This window comes from Dermochelys coriacea, chromosome 3 (assembly GCF_009764565.3).
Source record: "Dermochelys coriacea isolate rDerCor1 chromosome 3, rDerCor1.pri.v4, whole genome shotgun sequence".
Classification (NCBI taxonomy): Eukaryota; Metazoa; Chordata; order Testudines; family Dermochelyidae; genus Dermochelys; species Dermochelys coriacea.
The window spans coordinates 172,959,765-172,978,589 of record NC_050070.1 but is presented as its reverse complement, the minus strand read 5'-3'; the positions used below and the strand labels follow the sequence as shown (position 1 = coordinate 172,978,589).

The following is an 18,825-nucleotide window of genomic DNA, read 5'->3' as shown; positions in this document are numbered from 1 at the left end:
CTTTGACTCCCTCAGGGAACAGATGGCCAGGATCCCCTGGGGGACTAACGTGAAAGGGAAGGGAGTCCAGGAGAGCTGGCTGTATTTCAAGGAATCCCTGTTGAGGTTACAGGGACAAACCATCCCGATGAGTCGAAAGAATAGTAAATATGGCAGGCGACCAGCTTGGCTTAATGGTGAAATCCTAGCGGATCTTAAACATAAAAAAGAAGCTTACAAGAAGTGGAAGCTTGGACATATGACCAGGGAAGAGTATAAAAATATTGCTCGGGCATGTAGGAAAGATATCAGGAGGGCCAAATCGCACCTGGAGCTGCAGCTAGCAAGAGATGTCAAGAGTAACAAGAAGGGTTTCTTCAGGTATGTTGGCAACAAGAAGAAAGCCAAGGAAAGTGTGGGCCCCTTACTGAATGAGGGAGGCAAGCTAGTGACAGAGGATGTGGAAAAAGCTAATGTACTCAATGCTTTTTTTGCCTCTGTTTTCACTAACAAGGTCAGCTCCCAGACTGCTGTGCTGGGCAACACAAAATGGGGAAGAGATGGCCAGCCCTCTGTAGAGATAGAGGTGGTTAGGGACTATTTAGAAAAGCTGGACGTGCACAAGTCCATGGGGCCGGACGAATTGCATCCGAGAGTGCTGAGGGAATTGGCGGCTGTGATTGCAGAGCCCTTGGCCATTATCTTTGAAAACTCGTGGCGAACGGGGGAAGTCCCGGATGACTGGAAAAAGGCTAATGTAGTGCCCATCTTTAAAAAAGGGAAGAAGGAGGATCCTGGGAACTACAGGCCGGTCAGCCTCACCTCAGTCCCTGGAAAAATCATGGAGCAGGTCCTCAAAGAATCAATCCTGAAGCACTTAGAGGAGAGGAAAGTGATCAGGAACAGTCAGCATGGATTCACCAAGGGAAGGTCATGCCTGACTAATCTAATCGCCTTTTATGATGAGATTACTGGTTCTGTGGATGAAGGGAAAGCAGTGGATGTATTGTTTCTTGACTTTAGCAAAGCTTTTGACACGGTCTCCCACAGCATTCTTGTCAGCAAGTTAAGGAAGTATGGGCTGGATGAATGCACTATAAGGTGGGTAGAAAGCTGGCTAGATTGTCGGGCTCAACGGGTAGTGATCAATGGCTCCATGTCTAGTTGGCAGCCGGTGTCAAGTGGAGTGCCCCAGGGGTCGGTCCTGGGGCCCGTTTTGTTCAATATCTTCATAAATGATCTGGAGGATGGTGTGGATTGCACTCTCAGCAAATTTGCGGATGATACTAAACTGGGAGGAGTGGTAGATACGCTGGAGGGGAGGGATAGGATACAGAAGGACCTAGACAAATTGGAGGATTGGGCCAAAAGAAATCTAATGAGGTTCAATAAGGATAAATGCAGGGTCCTGCACTTAGGATGGAAGAATCCAATGCACCGCTACAGACTAGGGACCGAATGGCTCGGCAGCAGTTCTGCGGAAAAGGACCTAGGGGTGACAGTGGACGAGAAGCTGGATATGAGTCAGCAGTGTGCCCTTGTTGCCAAGAAGGCCAATGGCATTTTGGGTTGTATAAGTAGGGGCATAGCGAGCAGATCGAGGGACGTGATCGTTCCCCTCTATTCGACACTGGTGAGGCCTCATCTGGAGTACTGTGTCCAGTTTTGGGCCCCACACTACAGGAAGGATGTGGATAAATTGGAAAGAGTACAACGAAGGGCAACGAAAATGATTAGGGGTCTAGAGCACATGACTTATGAGGAGAGGCTGAGGGAGCTGGGATTGTTTAGTCTGCAGAAGAGAAGAATGAGGGGGGATTTGATAGCTGCTTTCAACTACCTGAAAGGGGGTTTCAAAGAGGATGGCTCTAGACTGTTCTCAATGGTAGCAGATGACAGAACGAGGAGTAATGGTCTCAAGTTGCAATGGGGGAGGTTTAGATTGGATATTAGGAAAAACTTTTTCACTAAGAGGGTGGTGAAACACTGGAATGCGTTACCTAGGGAGGTGGTAGAATCTCCTTCCTTAGAGGTTTTTAAGGTCAGGCTTGACAAAGCCCTAGCTGGGATGATTTAACTGGGACTTGGTCCTGCTTTGAGCAGGGGGTTGGACTAGATGACCTTCTGGGGTCCCTTCCAACCCTGATATTCTATGATTCTATGATTCTATGATTCTATATTTTACTGAATATATGGATTTCTTTTTTAAAGATGATAAATGGAACATTCATAGTGATGAAGCAATACTAAATCTCTCATCATAAGACAAATCCATTCAGTTGGCATTATATCTCCATTTAGAAGGTGAAAAATTCCATTTTCTCTTGTTTAGTATTGTTTCTTGTCTGAGGCAGAAGTGTCTAAGAACAAAATGCAGAAGGTAGGTGGAAAGCATGCAGAAGGAAAGAAGAGGACTAAAGTAAATAGAACACTGGTACGTAATTTTCCACTCTTTCCCCATTCTAACTTTTAAATGGATGTAACAAACAATAAGAAAACATACAGATGAGGTGAATTTTCCTTATGGGAAACGGAACTAAGCAATGGTAAGTATGAAATTTTCATTTAGCAGGAATTGGAGAATAGAGTTGAGGCACAGAGCCACTAAAATACCTATACTGCATAAAGAGTATCTTAACTAATCTTCAAAACCCCCTTTTAGTTGGAGATGAGCAAGGGGAGACTACAAATGGCTGGAATGATCACACGACTGAGAGAATGGCCCTCTTGAAAATTGACCAATCCTTGCTGGATGAAGGGTGAAAGAGTCATAAGTCCTGGGGGTCCTTGGTGACTTACAGTTTTACTGAACCCCAAAATATATTTACGAAAGTGGAATGTACCAAAAAAGCATATGTATACAAAAAAATGTAGAACTCTTAATATGCAAAGGATGAAATCTAACCTGAACACACAGTGAAAGTGAATAGATCTGATCATGTTTCAGAGTAGCAGCCATGTTAGTCTGCATTCGCAAAAAGAAAAGGAGGACTTGTGGCACCTTAGAGACTAATAAATTTATTTGAGCATAAGCTTTCGTGAGCTACAGCTCACTTCATCGGATGCATTCAGTGAATTCAGTGAATGCATCCGATGAAGTGAGCTGTAGCTCACGAAAGCTTATGCTCAAATAAATTTGTTAGTCTCTAGATCTGATCATGGAAGTCAGCCCTGTGGTTCTCAACTTTTGTCCATACTGGAATCCCCACTCCCATTTTGCTGGATTTAATCAGGATCTCTGTCCCATTTACAAGTATGGGAAGTGCAAGGTATCCATGACCCCCCAATTGAGAACCTCTGGACTAGCCTATTAGAGAGATGGGAGATTAAAAGCTCCAGCATCTGAAAATGTAATGTAATTGAATCTGATTCCAGTTTATGGTAAAGCAAGGGGAAATCTTCTACTGCCTATTACTGTGTGCAATATAAGACAGAGAAAGGTATCTCTCTAGGGACTTAATGTGCTCCCCTAAGAGGAGCTCTGATAACAGAGGAAATTGTCAGTGAGAAAGGAATCTTCTCCTGTGGGGAAAACACTCAAGCTGACTCACTGCTATTAATTGGCAGTCCCACATCTAGTCTCTTTTGACTGGAAAGATGATCTTCTAAAGTAAATCAGAAGAAAATCTTTTCAGATCAGACAAAGATCAAATGTCTAAATGCTAAAGCAGAGAAGACTTCCCTAATAGTCAGGGGGAATCCATTTCTCATTGGGAGACCAATGGAGATAGCAGATTCCCAATGACTGCAGCTTGGTTAAGTCTCTACAGACTCAGGAGAAGATCTTTCAGTTAAACCAGTCTACTAAAGTATACCACCAGGCCACTTAAAAGCATCTTACAGCTCTGATGTATCTGAAGCCACTGGAGCTCAAAGTGTCCCACCTATAAGAAAAGTGACACAGAATGGAGAATCGAAAGTCACTCCAGTGTCACGGGCTTGGACATGAGGAGAACTGGGTCTTCAGAGATTTACAAAGGAACTATCCCAGAATGACTTAGTGCAGTAGAGCTCTGACTTTGCAACCTGTGGCTAGATTGGTGGAGGGAGCTTGGAGAGAATTCTTGCTAGCTGTGAAACAGCCTGACTGGTTGGGTGGGAGGCAGCATAAACTTTCTTGATGTCAAAAAGCACTCCAATACCAGTGATGGGCACCCTAAAAGACTTTAAATAGATGAGAAAAACTGGCATCCCCAAAAGACACCCCCACCACAAAACAAACCTTCCACACAGGGACTTATCAACTACTAAGTGAATGGGGTCAAGTTCTGACCCAGCACCTCTGTAATCTCCCAAGAAGTGCACGAGGTACAGGGAAGTACAGTAGTATGCCCTTCTGAAGTTGCTCAGACTCCACCTTGCATCTCTTCAGCTTCCCGAAGGGGGTCTGCTCAGCGGAGATAAGGCAGCATGCTCTTCTGAAGGGATTCAGCTTCAAACTTCCATCTCTCCAGCTTGCTAGTGCATCTACTTGCTGGCAAGAGCAATATGCTGCTGTGCAAGCAAGAAGCAATACAGGGAGGAGAGATATGTCACAGGAACAGTACACACTTTCTGATCAGAGGAGGACTGATCCTAGATGAGCTAGCTGAGCTCAGAGGAAGGTGTGACCCACAAGCCCATTTCCCTACATGACACAGGCTGTGGAATTGAAAGCAGAGCTCCTCTCTGCCTTCCTCTCCCTCGATTTTCCTTCTCCAGACACATGTTGTCCAGAAAGAAGACAAGAATGAACAAAAGCTGGGAAGAAGAGAAGTTAAACTTCTTAGACTAAAAAGATGTAGGGCTGCACTCTGCTTTCAGAATAGAGAAGCAAGATTACTGAGAGGGAAGAAGGCAGGCTGGTGCCTTTACACTAGCATTGACAGGTAGTCCTCTGCTTCCTTAGTTTGTGGTAGGTGGAGCAATAAGGTTTACTGTAAGCACTTATTATAGGACAGGGAAAAGAGACATTATGAGAGTAATGGTTTTACTCTTTCAATGGAAAAATGTCACTGTTTCTGAAAGAGTAGAAGTTTTAGAAATCCATCTAAAAATGTTTGAAAAAAATGCATATCTGAACTTCAACAGGGCTCTGTCACAGGCCTCCAAGGATATGTCTACACTGCAGCTGGGAGGAAGCCTCCCAGACCAGGCAGAAAAAAACGTGCTGGCTCTGCTTGAACTAACATGCTAAAAGTAGCAGGGTGGATGCGGCAACTTAGGCTGGCCACCTCAGTATGAACCCAGGATTTCAGGTGGGTTTGTACTCTGGCGGCTATGATGTGCTGCTGCCCGTGCCATAACATTCATTCACAGTGCTATTTTTAGCACCATAATTCAACTACAGCTAGCACATTTCTGTCTACCCAGGCTGAGAGGCACGCTCCTAGCTGCAGTGTAGACATATCCTAATAGTATGCTAGTTTATGATATTACCCAGCCAGAATTTTTCCCTAAAGAAGCCTAGGACACAGTATTGAATTACTGTGGTATAGTTCAAAATCTTCTACTATTCACTGAAAATAATTGCACTGTGTGTGACAGTTGACTTATATGCAAATGTTACAAATTCTTCAGTCATTTCATTTGTTTACATTTGCTTGAATTATAATCTTAGTCTTTGTTACATTCAGCAATTTCAAATACTATAGTACCAGACTGAAAAGGTAGTGCTGAAATCCTGCTTCATTCATTCTGAAGGGAAAGTGGAGTTGGAAGAGAATATGAGCATTAAAATTTTAAGAAGGGGCTTATGCCCTCCATCAAACTCTGCCAAGATCTGCAAAAGTATGAAGTCTGGAAGAAATTCAGAAATATATTCCTTTCCTATATAATTTACTTTAAAATAGATATGCATCATGTTCCATTCTAATGATTTTCTCTTACCTAACTGAAAGATAAACATAGAATGTTAAACAAGTTGTGGAACAACAGATAGGGGAATAAGCAGTCAATGGTCTACAGGGGTTATAGAAGGAAAAAAGTATTTTTCTGGGATTAGAGGATTTCAAGCTTACCGTGCTACAACTAAAAACTGGTCAATCTGACGATCAGTAAGGGGGCTATCTGGATCCCATACTTTTACTTCCAGCTTTGCCTGCTCTCTGTCATCTAATTCTCCTGTCAAAAAGGTAAATGGGATAAAACACGTATTTACAAGGTTGCTCTTTGTGCACTTCTTATACCATGTTTAAATAATATACTGTACTTTAAATATAAAAAGAATTAAATCAGCAGTTAAACATTTAAAATTTAATATTGCAATATCACTTCCAGCCTAAAATTAGCATTTTAACTTGCTTAGAGAAAGTATCAACACAAAGTATAGAATCAAAGAAGTTTAATAAAATTTGATAAGAGTTGGAATCATGGTTCCACTGTCCATTGTATTTTTTTAAATTGCTTCCCAATCACAGCAAAAATTAATGTTACTCTCAAACAACTTCAGCAATTAAATACTATTATGTTATTTTTCTATTTTGAATATGCCTCAAATAGAAAATACTGCAGAACAAAGCTAACTACTTTCAGCCCATTGACATGATTTTGGTAAATCTTTATTATTAAATTATTTCTGGCCCCACTTTTTACTCATATCCACTACTTTGTCCATACTATTAAAACAATGACTCTTATTCTCTGTTAACCAGTTATAGTTCTTGCAATTTAATAAATAAGTTGATGGCACACAAAAAAGTCATATTAATTTCCCAATTAAACTAATTTGAGTCAAGCATAGCTACAAGCATTATTTTAATATGGCTACTGTGAAAATAATCTTCTCTTGTATCAAGACTGTAGTTTTGTTAAGTTTTAGTCTCTTCTAGAAAGCATTTTTCATTTTTATTTGCTTGTAATCATTTCTAACTCTATCCTTTTCACTTGAACTCACTTAAAATCCTATCTTCTTTTCTTAATAAACTTGTTTTACTTTAAATCTAGCCATGCCAGTGCTGCATTTGTGTTAAAGTGATAAGCTGTGTTTTTTGTCTCTTTAGAGGAGCAAACAAACCTTATTATTTCTCTGACTGTTCCACAAGAGGCCTGGACACTTCAGGACTGACGGATCTGGAGAAACTCAGGACTGAAAGTGTGTTAGGGTCACCCCTGCATACAATAACTGGGTGATCGTGACTAGAGTGGAGCTATTGCGTTGTAGGCAGGCTCCTGGGGCAAGAGTGCAGAACCAGGGCTTCATAGCACCCAAACACTCAGGATACTCCATGCTAATCTGCTGGCTGTTGTCACCCAGGCTATGAGCCACAGCAGCAGAGCATTTCAGGCACCCAGGGTTATAAAGCAGGTGATCAAAACCCCTCACTGGTCTGGATTGCAACCCAGAATGTGACAGCAATGCATAAGGCTAAAACAATGACAGCACTTTCAGACATTTTTCACAATGGGTGCAAGGACAAGCTCAATGTGTTATTTGTACAGCAAAGTAGAAAAGCAATGGGTAAACATACTGTTATGGAGAATACTGAGTTAAGCCTAAACCTTGCCCATCCCACCTCATTCATGGGAGCAAAAGTCCCAAAATGCAGCAGAATCAGTGTACTCCATTGCACAACGGGGAGGCCCACCACAGGCAGTCCAATTATGTGGGTGATCTGCATTCTTGGGGGGGTGGAGAGGTTCTCCATGGTGCGTGGGACTACATGGAATCCCCATCCACATGCCATGAATAAACTCTCCTCTCTCTCCCCTAGAACACACCCACCCAACCAGACTCCCTGTGGTGTGCTTTAACGTGCATGGGCTGGATCCTTTGGTGCTTCACTGCTTGGGCACATCTTCTCCCCCCAGTGAACACATGTGCCAAACCATTTTAATCAGTAGGCCCCCTATTACTTATGGTTCACTTTTATGTCCTCAAATATGCCCATTCCATTTGCCTTGACTTCAACAAGAGCGCTGTGGGCATCAGTTTGGGCAGAACAGAATTGGGCTTTAACCCACTACAGTCCTTTACAAAACTGTGCAAAAAGATAGAGAACACAAAACTCTTGCAGTAAGATTTGAATCTATAAATTTGAATCAAAACCAAAAATCATCCAGATTTACAAGGCATCTGTAAGGGTTTAATTCTGATTGCAAATGTTAACATGCATAGCATCATCAAAAGGTGAAATAACCTGTGTTTTTCAGACGCTAGAACCAGGCTGTAAACAAAACTATTGTCTTGGAATTCTACTGCCCTTCCAAAAAGCATATTATGCAGGACATGCTTTTCTAAAATATGCCCGTTCTCGAAGAAAATGAAAACGGTAGCATGGTATTAATATTACCAAATACACCAGTTAGATTTAGACAGTAGGATGCAAATAACATATCAGGAGCACATTTCACAAGCACGATATATTTTATGTACTGAGAACAAAAAAGGTAAATGGGCGTCCTCTGATAAAGAGTCAATAGAGAGTTGTCTTCCTCATGTGATTTTACACATTTTAAGAGAGTAAATTCATATTTAAATGTAAAATCCAGTACTAACAGACATATTGTGGATTTCTAACACTCTCTGGTGGGATTTTTTTATCAAACTTAAGAATGGGTTACACACTTGCCTATACATTCAAGCTTTTCTATTTGTGACAGATATATAGTGGGAAACATATACTCTTAGATTACTTATGTATTATCATTACAAACTGTTAACATATTTTTAAAAATATCTTTCACTGTGTTTAACTGACCACCACATCCTGGAAAATGCAACTGTATGGAAGTGTGAGAAAAGGATATAAAATATACTGATATGTGATATGCCTCTCCATGAAGTGAAAATCATGTCACACTCTGGGTTTCCATCCCAAATATTCTACATCCCAAAAATCCAGCTTTGCAATACATATGCCTCTCACTTCAATGAAAGGGAACAAAACTCTATAGCTGTAACTACAAAATGCTGCTTTATACGTTGGCAAAGGTATGTAACTGCAATATTTCTAAGCTTCATGCAATCTGTGATTGTAATAGTCACAAGTAGGAAATGAGAAGTGGGACACATATGTACAAATGTACACAATGTAAAGAAAGTGCTAATACAACTATTACATTCAGAAAATGTAGAAGGGTAAGCTTTTCAACAGCAATTTTACGTCTGCCAAACTGCACATATGAACTCCTTTCCATTCCTGATTTTCTGGTAAGAAGGTAGTATGTTAAGCCAAACATTTATATCGGAAAACGAGGAAATGAAAATTAAACATACGTGAAGGCAGGCAAAGTTAGCCTTGTTGCAGAAATCTTTCAAAAACTGCAGAAATAAAAATTCTATTCACTGAACTAACTGGAATAGGAGAGGCCTTCAGCACACAACAAATAGAAAACTTTGCAGATCCTTCAAAATGGTCCAGACCAGCTTCACCCGTTACGACCCAGCATTACCCATTCTTTATCAATGCAACAACAAAAAAAACTCTGCTAGACCATGGAGATGACTCACAGGGCTCTGGCAACTTTCATGTTTTCCATGTATGGCATGGTTTCCAAATATCCTGTTCTCTTTAATTATTTTGTTTTATACATTCTGGTGTGCAAAATACTGTGGAAAAATATGCATTCTGGGGCATCATAAGAAAGCAGAGCTCATAAGTGCAACCTCCATTTTTTTTTCTTTGCAATTCATCTTAAGCCTACAACAATGGCATGCAAGCTGGAAAAGAGCTAACAGAACCCATTAAAGACTTAACTACCCTCATAAACTTGATTTTAAAGTACTACCAACCCTTTGGCACTGCAAGAGCCTAGCAGAGTGAGAGAGCGGTGTAGTAGAGTCCCCAGAGAGGAAAATGGATACCTAAATAAATGGACAAATTAGAGCATCATACAAGTCTTGTGAAATCACAGATTAGTATTGTTGCAGATGTTAAGAACGACTGAAAAGTCAAGGCAAAGGCTGTACAATTTACATACTGGAGGACAGAGAGAATGAAAGTGCACCACAGGGTTTTTGAGAAATAGCTGCCAGGAGAATTTGCAGTTAATGTGGAAGATCCCCCTTGTATGTAGCTGGAACATATTTCATAGTAATCAGGAGACTTAAACTCAGTATAGAAAGAGGAGGGATGAACTGTGGTTTTACTCCTGATGAATTTATAGTATGAGAAGAATCATGCCATTTTTTAGATAGATATGAATTTTTTAAAAGGTCCTTGAATGGATGCAAGCACCCAATGGATGCATCCACCCAACATACCATAAACATAATGTAACTAAAGCATATGCTTTTAATTTTAAACTTTGAAAAATCTGAAAACTGTAGAATAACCCAATAAAAATATAACACTGGGGATTAAGTCCTGGCTCCATTCGAATCAGTGGCGAAACTCCCATTGACTTTAGTGGAGCCCAGGACTTCACCCCAGGTTCCTCTGTGGTAGAATCTGATTAAGGGTTACTAGCCCTACATTGTATTGTGCATCTTTAAATTTGGCAGACCCTATCAAGGGTAAAAATGAATACATATATTTGTTAACAACTTTTACCTTAGAGACTTTTTAATTTGTTTTAACTGGAAGGTACACAGGTTGAATAGGACTACCTGGTCAAAGCTTGATGGTATACACTTACATTATTAAGGCTATGTCTACACTGGCCACTGAATGACAAAACTTTTGTCTTTCAGAGGTGTTAAAAAAAAAAAACACTCCCCCAACCTGCCAACAACAAGTGCAGCTGTGAACAACTCTTTGTGGGCAGGAGCGCTCTCCTGCCGACAACACTGATGCCGCTTGCTGGGGATGGAAGTTTTTTGTCAGCAGGAGAACCGACAAACAGCAGCTACACTGCGACTTTTAGTGACACAGCTGTAGCAAAACAGCCATGTTGCTAAAAGCTGGGTAGTGTAGATGTAGCCTAAAACTGGAGATTTCTGGACATAAAAGGAATTCTAGACTTTATATTTTAGGAGGCATTTGTTCTAAATTCTCACAAGGGCAGTGTACTAAAGGCACTAAAGATTCTGCACTCAGAACTATATTGTGCCAGGCTCATCCTGAAAACTAGTTTGCTGGATTATATTAATATAGGTTATAAATATGACTGGTGCCTGAATTATTTGCCCCTTAGTAATGATGCCTTATTTCTAGTGTTTCTCTTTATCATGTACAAATTTTTTTTAAATGAGAAGTTAAGATCTGTTTTTCTGTTAGTCACTTTAGACAAACAGATGAAAAACTAACTGCAACAATAATATCAACTTTCAAATAGAAGAGTACAAAAAGAAAGGAATGAAGATCAAATGCAGTTGAAGCCTGGATTCCAGTAAGATAAATTAAAGGAAATGAAATAATGCAGTTACTCAACATTAACTATTTAGATCTCACCTTAGACTGATACAACTGAGTATCTCAACAGAATTCTGTTCTTGCTAATGCACTGGATCCAGTGTGATGCTATGTACCTCATGAGCACCACCCACAGGATTGGGGTTTAAGAGGGGCAAGAGACCAGAAAAGTACAGATACGCAGAAAAGACCAACTAAAACAAAGCAACTTAAAATTTCAATTTACATAATTTTGCTGAACTGAGCTACAGTTGTCCCACTTTATGACTACATATTAATACCAGTAATGTTTGAAGAGTTACCCTTTTAAGAAGCTCGAGACTAAATGATTACAAATATGAGGAAAACACAGAAAATACATCAAGAAAATGTTGGCTTATAATTCCTAGTAGAAAAATCACCAACTCTCCTCTCTTTTTTGACACTTCAACTGATTATATGCCTGATATATGCCAAAAAAAACATGAAGTATATAACTTTTAGTCATTTGACTTACCAGGTACAATTTTCTATTTTAATACTCTGTATAATTTTCAATATTTCTTGAAATCTATATGTACTGAAAAAGTAATTTCACAACTACTTATGTTAAAGATATAAGCCAAGAATTTGAAAGTGGGCCAGAGATTTTGCATGCCTTGGTTTTTTGCTACCCAACTTGAAACACCTTTAAGGGAGACTGATTTTCAGAATACGCAAGCCACTGGTCCTCGGAAAACCAGGATACTTCAAGGTATCTCAGGTTGAGTACCCAAAAACTGAGGCACCCAAAATCACTAGTCACTTTTGAAAATCTTGACCACAGTAGTCAACTGTACTGAGGAAGGAGCATTTTAGGATGATGGTATTGGATAGGACATCAGGAAACCTGTCTATGCCACAGACTTCCTGTATAACCATGGGAAATTAATTCAGAGCCTGATCTAAAGCCCTTGATTGAATGGGAGACCTAATGCCTAAATTCAGCAAGATACTTAAGCATGTTCCTATCTTTAAGTACTGAAATCTATTCACGTGCTTAAAGTTCAGCACATAAGTAAATACTCCACTGAACTGGGGTCTTAGTTTCTCTGTGCCTCAGCTCCCCATTCTTCCCTGACTCAGAGGGGAATTGTGAGGATAAAGTGCTCTGATTCTATTATTGTGAGGGCAAAAAAAAAAAGTCAAAGTGAAATATAGACTCTGATTTCATTGTAAATTTGTGAACAGATACTTCCCTCTGATCAAAGATATCAAAAGTGTCAGGCAGCATACTTAGGGTGACCAGATGTCCCAATTTTATAGGGACAGTCCTGATTTTGGGGGCTTTTTCTTATATAGCATCTATTATCCCCCACCCCCGTCCCAATTTTTTACACTTGCTATTTGGTCACCCTAAGCATACTGCTTTCAACTAATTCTAAAATTTCTTTCTTGAATGCAGTTTTAATCTGCCACACAACACCCTGGAAAACAGGTAGCTGTATATCTGTTACCAGCTCATGAACCTTACTCTCATATTTGTTGTTGGACTGATTGTCCGCAGGCCTTGTTTTTAGTTATTTATTTTACTGAAAATATAAAGCAGTATCACTCTTTCATCTCTCTCAGTTGTCTGGCTAGAAATGAAGATAAAAAAAAAAGATCCCAGGTACACTGTAAACTGTACTATCTAGAATAAAGTCTCACCTTTCTGCAATGGTCTGACGAATAATTCATTTCATAATACAACTTCCAGTCTTACTTTAAAACAGGTAACATGCCTATTTTCTCTCTCTTTATTAAAAATTAACTATACAAGGCAGTGGTGATTATGAAATATTATACAACTATTTTTCTAAAATAACTAAGAGCGTACATGTGTGTGTGTTCATGTGCATCCATTACACAATTCTGAAAGTAGCGTATTCTCTTACACTAGTACCCAATGACAAGGAAAGCTCCACATTAGGGTTGGCGCAAATGTACCTTTCAGATTAAATTTGCATGTCGTTCTACTGGTACGTAAGGTATTCAAACAGTACTCTGCATAAACCACACTAATATGGTGATCCTTTGTTGGCTTTAATGGCTGGAGCTTAGAACTTTTTTCATTATAAAGAATCTGGAGACAGGATGTGCCTTTCCACTTTATTTGCTTCTGTGATTAAACTACCGAAAGTATAAACCAGAAATTGCCCAGAATTTAAAGGTTTTACATTTGACTCTACAAAAAAATAAAATTGTGTTATGTGCAAATAACTCCTTAGGAGGGGGAAGGGCAGAAGAAGGGGAATGTAGTATGTTTATCACTTAATTGCAGAATAATCCCTATCCTTAACTAACATAATAAAGATGGGTCTCTTCCCGGTGTAAGAGTATAAACAACAGTTATTCAGTTAGTATATAAATGAGTTTTTCATTTACATAAACCCTAAATTAAGGTTTCAGAGTAATAGCCGTGTTAGTCTGTATTTGCAAAAAGAAAAAGAGTACTTATGGCACCTTAGAGACTAACAAATTTATTTGAGCATAAGCTTTTGTGATGCATCCAATGAAGTGAGCTGTAGCTCACGAAAGCTTATGCTCAAATAAATTTGTTAGTCGCTAAGGTGCCACAAGTACTCCTTTTCTTCTTCCTAAATTAAGGTGCGTATATGAATGGAATGCATCTGAATAAAGCCAACCAGTCGGTAAAAGCTGTCATTTGACACAAATACAGCACTTGCTTACAGCGAGTCAGATATCTTTATATTGCTGCTGAAACCTATCTAGTCTGATCACTGTCTACACACTCTATGGCTCAAGTCATAAAGGTTAAGATTCCCAATAATCCTTCCCTCAAAAAAAATCACCTAGGAATTAAAACCACCCCATTCCCAACAGCCTAATTAGCTGCATTAGTATGTGAATCTTGGAATTCTGAAACTGCACCAACTGCTGATAATATTTATTTAAAAAAAAAAAAAAGACAGTAAAGCAATGGGAGAGAATAAAATAGGTAGGTTTTTTTTTTAATAAGTAGCAAATACTCAGCTTTAATTATCATTTTCCAAATTCCTAGAAAAATATTATTTTCATGCTCTAGTTGAAATAGTTACTCTACCTAAGAGATAAGAGTTTTAATTTGCCAATAGGGCTTAGAATGGTGTGACCTGTAACCATGTGGTCTTGACCAATGCCTCCATCATGCTGCCTCAAGTATTACTAACCTATATGCAGAAGGGCCAATGCTAGATGAGGACAGAACATCAGAGCACAACCCCTTCTGACTCCCAATAACCTGCAGAGTCCGATCACTGTTGTGCATCCAAGAAGGAGCGTCCACAATGCAGGGAAAAGAGGAATGCAACACTCTGGGAATAGCACTCTCCCCACCTTATCTTCACCACAAGATCCCTACCTAGTTACAGGCCCCACTGCTCACAGAATCCAAAAGAATGATCGGTGCACCCTACTTTTACATTGACCTTTAAAGGCATTCCCAGAGTTTAAGGCAGAGCCTTATCTTAGATGTAGGTATTGCAAATACTGACAAGTATGCAGGCACAATATGGAGTCTGACATTTCACCCTTAACTCTGAATTTCCTTGCTGTTCTCTTTTAACATTTGTGAAAGAACCTGAGCGGTTTGACTCGCCCTGTGGGTTTCCACTCCCCCCATTTAGTTTGTATTTTTATGTTTTAGTATTTGTATGTTTGTACTGTATAGAGGTTTTAAAGTAACAGTACCCCAAGTGAAAATCTTCTCATTTCTAGACTTAGTATTAAAATGTTTTTCTGGTGCTTTTGTTTTTAGATACTTACCTAAACTAGTCACTATTAAGGCAAATCACATTAAGTACATTTTTAATAAACAGGGTTACCTAAATTCAAGTTCAACTTGTATTTATTTCTTTTTCCTCTACTGGGCTTTTTAAGGTTTTTACAAATTCTAATTTGAATATAGAGAAACTGTAATGGATTTAACATAATACTTGAAATGAAAAAGCATGAGGTGGTAGGGCATTTCAGGGAAAGTGTCATGAAAAGATGCATATCAACCTTCCCTAGAGAAAGCAGTTACTCAGTAAATTAACTAGTCATTTTTGAAAGTTTAATAAATACCACAAGCTATGGAAATGTTTTCTCTTATATATATATATATATGTATATAAAATGGCCCTGACCCTGCAAAGGCTTAAGCACATGCTTAACTTTTCAGATGTGAATAGTCTCATTGACTATGGGTTTATGAAGCCAACGGGACTACTCTCTTAAATAAATTAAATGCATAAATCAACATGACAATTTTTCTGTAAAATGAAGCCGATTTTGAATTATTCAGGTGTAAAAATATATCTCATTCACATCTCCTAATCTGTTTTTCCACACCTATACAGTAACTTACAAAAAAAATTAATTAGAAAACTGTCAAAGAAACAAACATGCAAACAGAAAACTGAACTTACAATGAGCCCATCTATGCAGTTATTGGAGTAGAAAAATATATGGAAGTTAATTAAACTCTGAGCTTGGGTTTGAAAGGCAGTTAGTGAATGTTCACTGCAGTACATTACTTTGTAGAGTAAGTATGTTAACAATTTGACCATACAATCATTATCAAGCTCAGAAGACTGTCTAAACCCTGAGTGTGTTCATGTCTGTAAATTAATCACAGACAGGAGGACACTAGCCATTATTAATGAAGAGATCTTTCCAACCACAATGATCTACAGCCTTCTACACCAATGAATCAATGAAGGCTGTTAGTCTTACACTGTGGCCATCTGGCAGAAAGAGAAGCAATATATTTTAACCATTTCCTTTGTTTAAAGTAGTTGGGGCTATGAACATCATCCATAGCAACAAGAGAGCAGATGGCAAAAATCTCCTTTAGCAGCTAAATAAAGTGTGAAATCTTGTCTCTCTTGATGTCAATTGTAAAACTCCCACTGATTTCACCTAAATGTACTAAAAAAATCTTGATAGAAGACTTGTTGCTAAAAACCAATTCAGGTCAGTAGATAATACTATTGCATAAACTCTCAAATCCTGCGATTTAACTGTTTAAAAGTTTTAGTACTATGGACACCTGCTATGCCCCCTTATATTTAGGCATTTGGCTGGTAGTCAGGAAGTTGTCAGTTGGTCTAAGAATTAATAGCTCCAATTCAGAGATGTACTTAAGCACGTTTGTAAATTTAAGCACACGAATAGTACCATCTAGTCAGTGGAACTATTCAACTACACAAACTTGCAAATGTACTTAAGTTACTTTGAGACGGTTACAAATATCCAAAAAGAGGGGGTCAAAACAGGAAGGCAAAATCAAGAATGCATTATTATTACTTTGTCTTATGTTGTTTCTTACACCAAGGATCTCAAAGTGCTTTGCAAACAGTACAAACACACCTAAGTCAACGATCTAATGCACGGTATATTCTGGACTATCTATTTTTCCTGGTTCACGATGCAATTTTGGACACCTACTATTTCGTCAATGCTGAATTCAGACAGATAGAACATATTTGTTGGTAGGTTTATAAAACATACCTATTGATTTTTATTCTTTACAGATTACTTATTCTATTAATGGGCTCAATACTCATACTCTGCCAATGTCAGAACACAACAAGTTGGCATGATTATGACTCCAATTTATAAAAATGGGTAGAGTTAAAGGGAGCTATATTTTTTATTGATTTGAATTCTAATCTGTACGTATATGTTTCACTATAACTAAGCTTGACAGAAATCAATTTTTATTTTTTTATAATTTTAATAGATAATATTGGTGTTTATTTTTAAGCTTTTTTATTTTCACAGTTGTGTAATTATTTTGTGGGATCTGACAATTTTTTAATGACAGCAGACACTGACATTCAAAAAGTTAACCTTTTATTGGACAATGTTAAAACACATTGTCAACATCACATGTCAAAATATACAAAATAAGTATCCTGAAATCAAATCAAACAAGTTCTCAAGCACCATTTTTCTTACTTTGCCTATCTGTGAATTTCAGTTATCAATGGAAATATATTTTCAGTTTGTGCATGCATGGCGAAACAGACATTTACCTATAAAAATCTAATCTTAACAAGCCTAACTATAACAGCACATATTAACTATATTATCTATCTTCAGATCCACCTCTAATGATTCTGTATTTTTTCTGTATTTCTTTTAACACTTTAAAAATGTTTAATATACAGTAATACAAAGGACCAAAATTAAATTAGGAGTAACTACATTGAAATCAATGGAAATACACTGGTATAAAACTGATGTGAAAGGAGAATTAAACCCAAACCTTTAAATACTGGATGACATAACTCTTGCAACTCTCAGTTTAACTGGGGTACTTTTCAAATTAACTTAGCAATGGTGCTCCTAACAGGCAGGCTTGGATTAACCAATATGCACTAAGTGCACCAATATGCACTCAATGCCCCCCCCCAAACCTCCAGTGTGTGTGTGGGGGAAACGAGTGGCACTGCAACCCTGCACACCAGAACAGAATGCTACTCACTCAAGTTTGGCCCAGCCCCCTTCACGTCATGACGGAAGGGCAGCTGGGCCAAACCTGAACAAGTGGTGCTGAAGCCTGGCACTTACCTCCTCCCACTCTAACCTCAAAACTATGAGATAACCTGTAACCTGAGCCCCACCACCCAGGAACTCTAACGCCTGCCCTGGCAACCCTATTGAAAAGGAGTTGCAACCCACTTTGGAGTTCCAACTCACAGTTTGAGAACCTCTGCTTTAATCCAAGCAACTTTCATGGTGTTCAGAATCTGAAAAGACATTCACAGCTGAACTTCATACTTGTCTTCTTAGCCGTATAAACTGCCCACCCGAAAACCCCGGATTCACAATACTCCCAAACATTAGTAGGTTTGAATCCAAGTTTTGCAGATCAGGCCTAATCTGTCAGTCCATTAAAAATTAATATTGTTCTCAGACTTGAACATGTGACATGGAATATGAGGCGGGGTTTCTCCCAAATATCCTCTTCTCTTCTGGAGAAGAGACAAGTTTTATTGTTTTAAAAAAATTTACTTGGAAAAAAGTGTTTTCAATAGCCGAAAGAAGCAGTAGTTAGAACCTTCCCAATCTCTGTCTTCCTTTTTAATCATTCAGCTGTTACAGCTGCATCAATTTAAAAAAGGGTTGCCCTCAAGAAAACCAGTAGTGAAAGTGAAACGGCCTGTGCAAAATGTACTACTTACTTGGAGTATTTTCTAATCCTTTCTTATTTTGAATATTTTCAGAAGTACAAGGGAGATTGCTGGCTTTTACACTGGGGCTTTGGATGCTTTTATTATTTTGCTCCACAAAAAAATGAAGCTCCAAAGCGTATATCCCTCCTAATGAACACATTTTCTCATTGATACAGATAATGATGAACAACTGGCCAAGGTCTTTAATGTCTGTTATTCAGTAGTTAATTAGACCAGAGTAGACCAGGTTCCTATCGTCGGATGGGCTTCTTGACCACATCTCCGTGGCTTAGTCTAATTATAGTACATCTCTGTTTGGTTCTGTGGCCTGAGGGCGAGATCCTCACCTCCCCTTCCCTTCCCCTCCCCCACACAAGCCCTGGCTAAAAGAGCCAGAGAGGCATACAGGG

The 18,825-nt window shown here is 38.9% G+C and overlaps 1 protein-coding gene across 2 annotated transcripts in view; it reads right to left on the bottom strand.

The window, feature by feature from the left end:
• The window catches only part of MTA3 (metastasis associated 1 family member 3), a 208,464-nt gene that overhangs the window by 116,202 nt on the left and 73,437 nt on the right, over positions 1-18,825 (bottom strand). For both annotated transcript variants that reach the window (XM_038397339.2, XM_043511862.1), the window contains exon 7: positions 5,979-6,081. In XM_038397339.2, the coding sequence (XP_038253267.1) occupies positions 5,979-6,081 (103 nt within the window). The remainder of the gene's footprint in view (positions 1-5,978; positions 6,082-18,825) is intronic.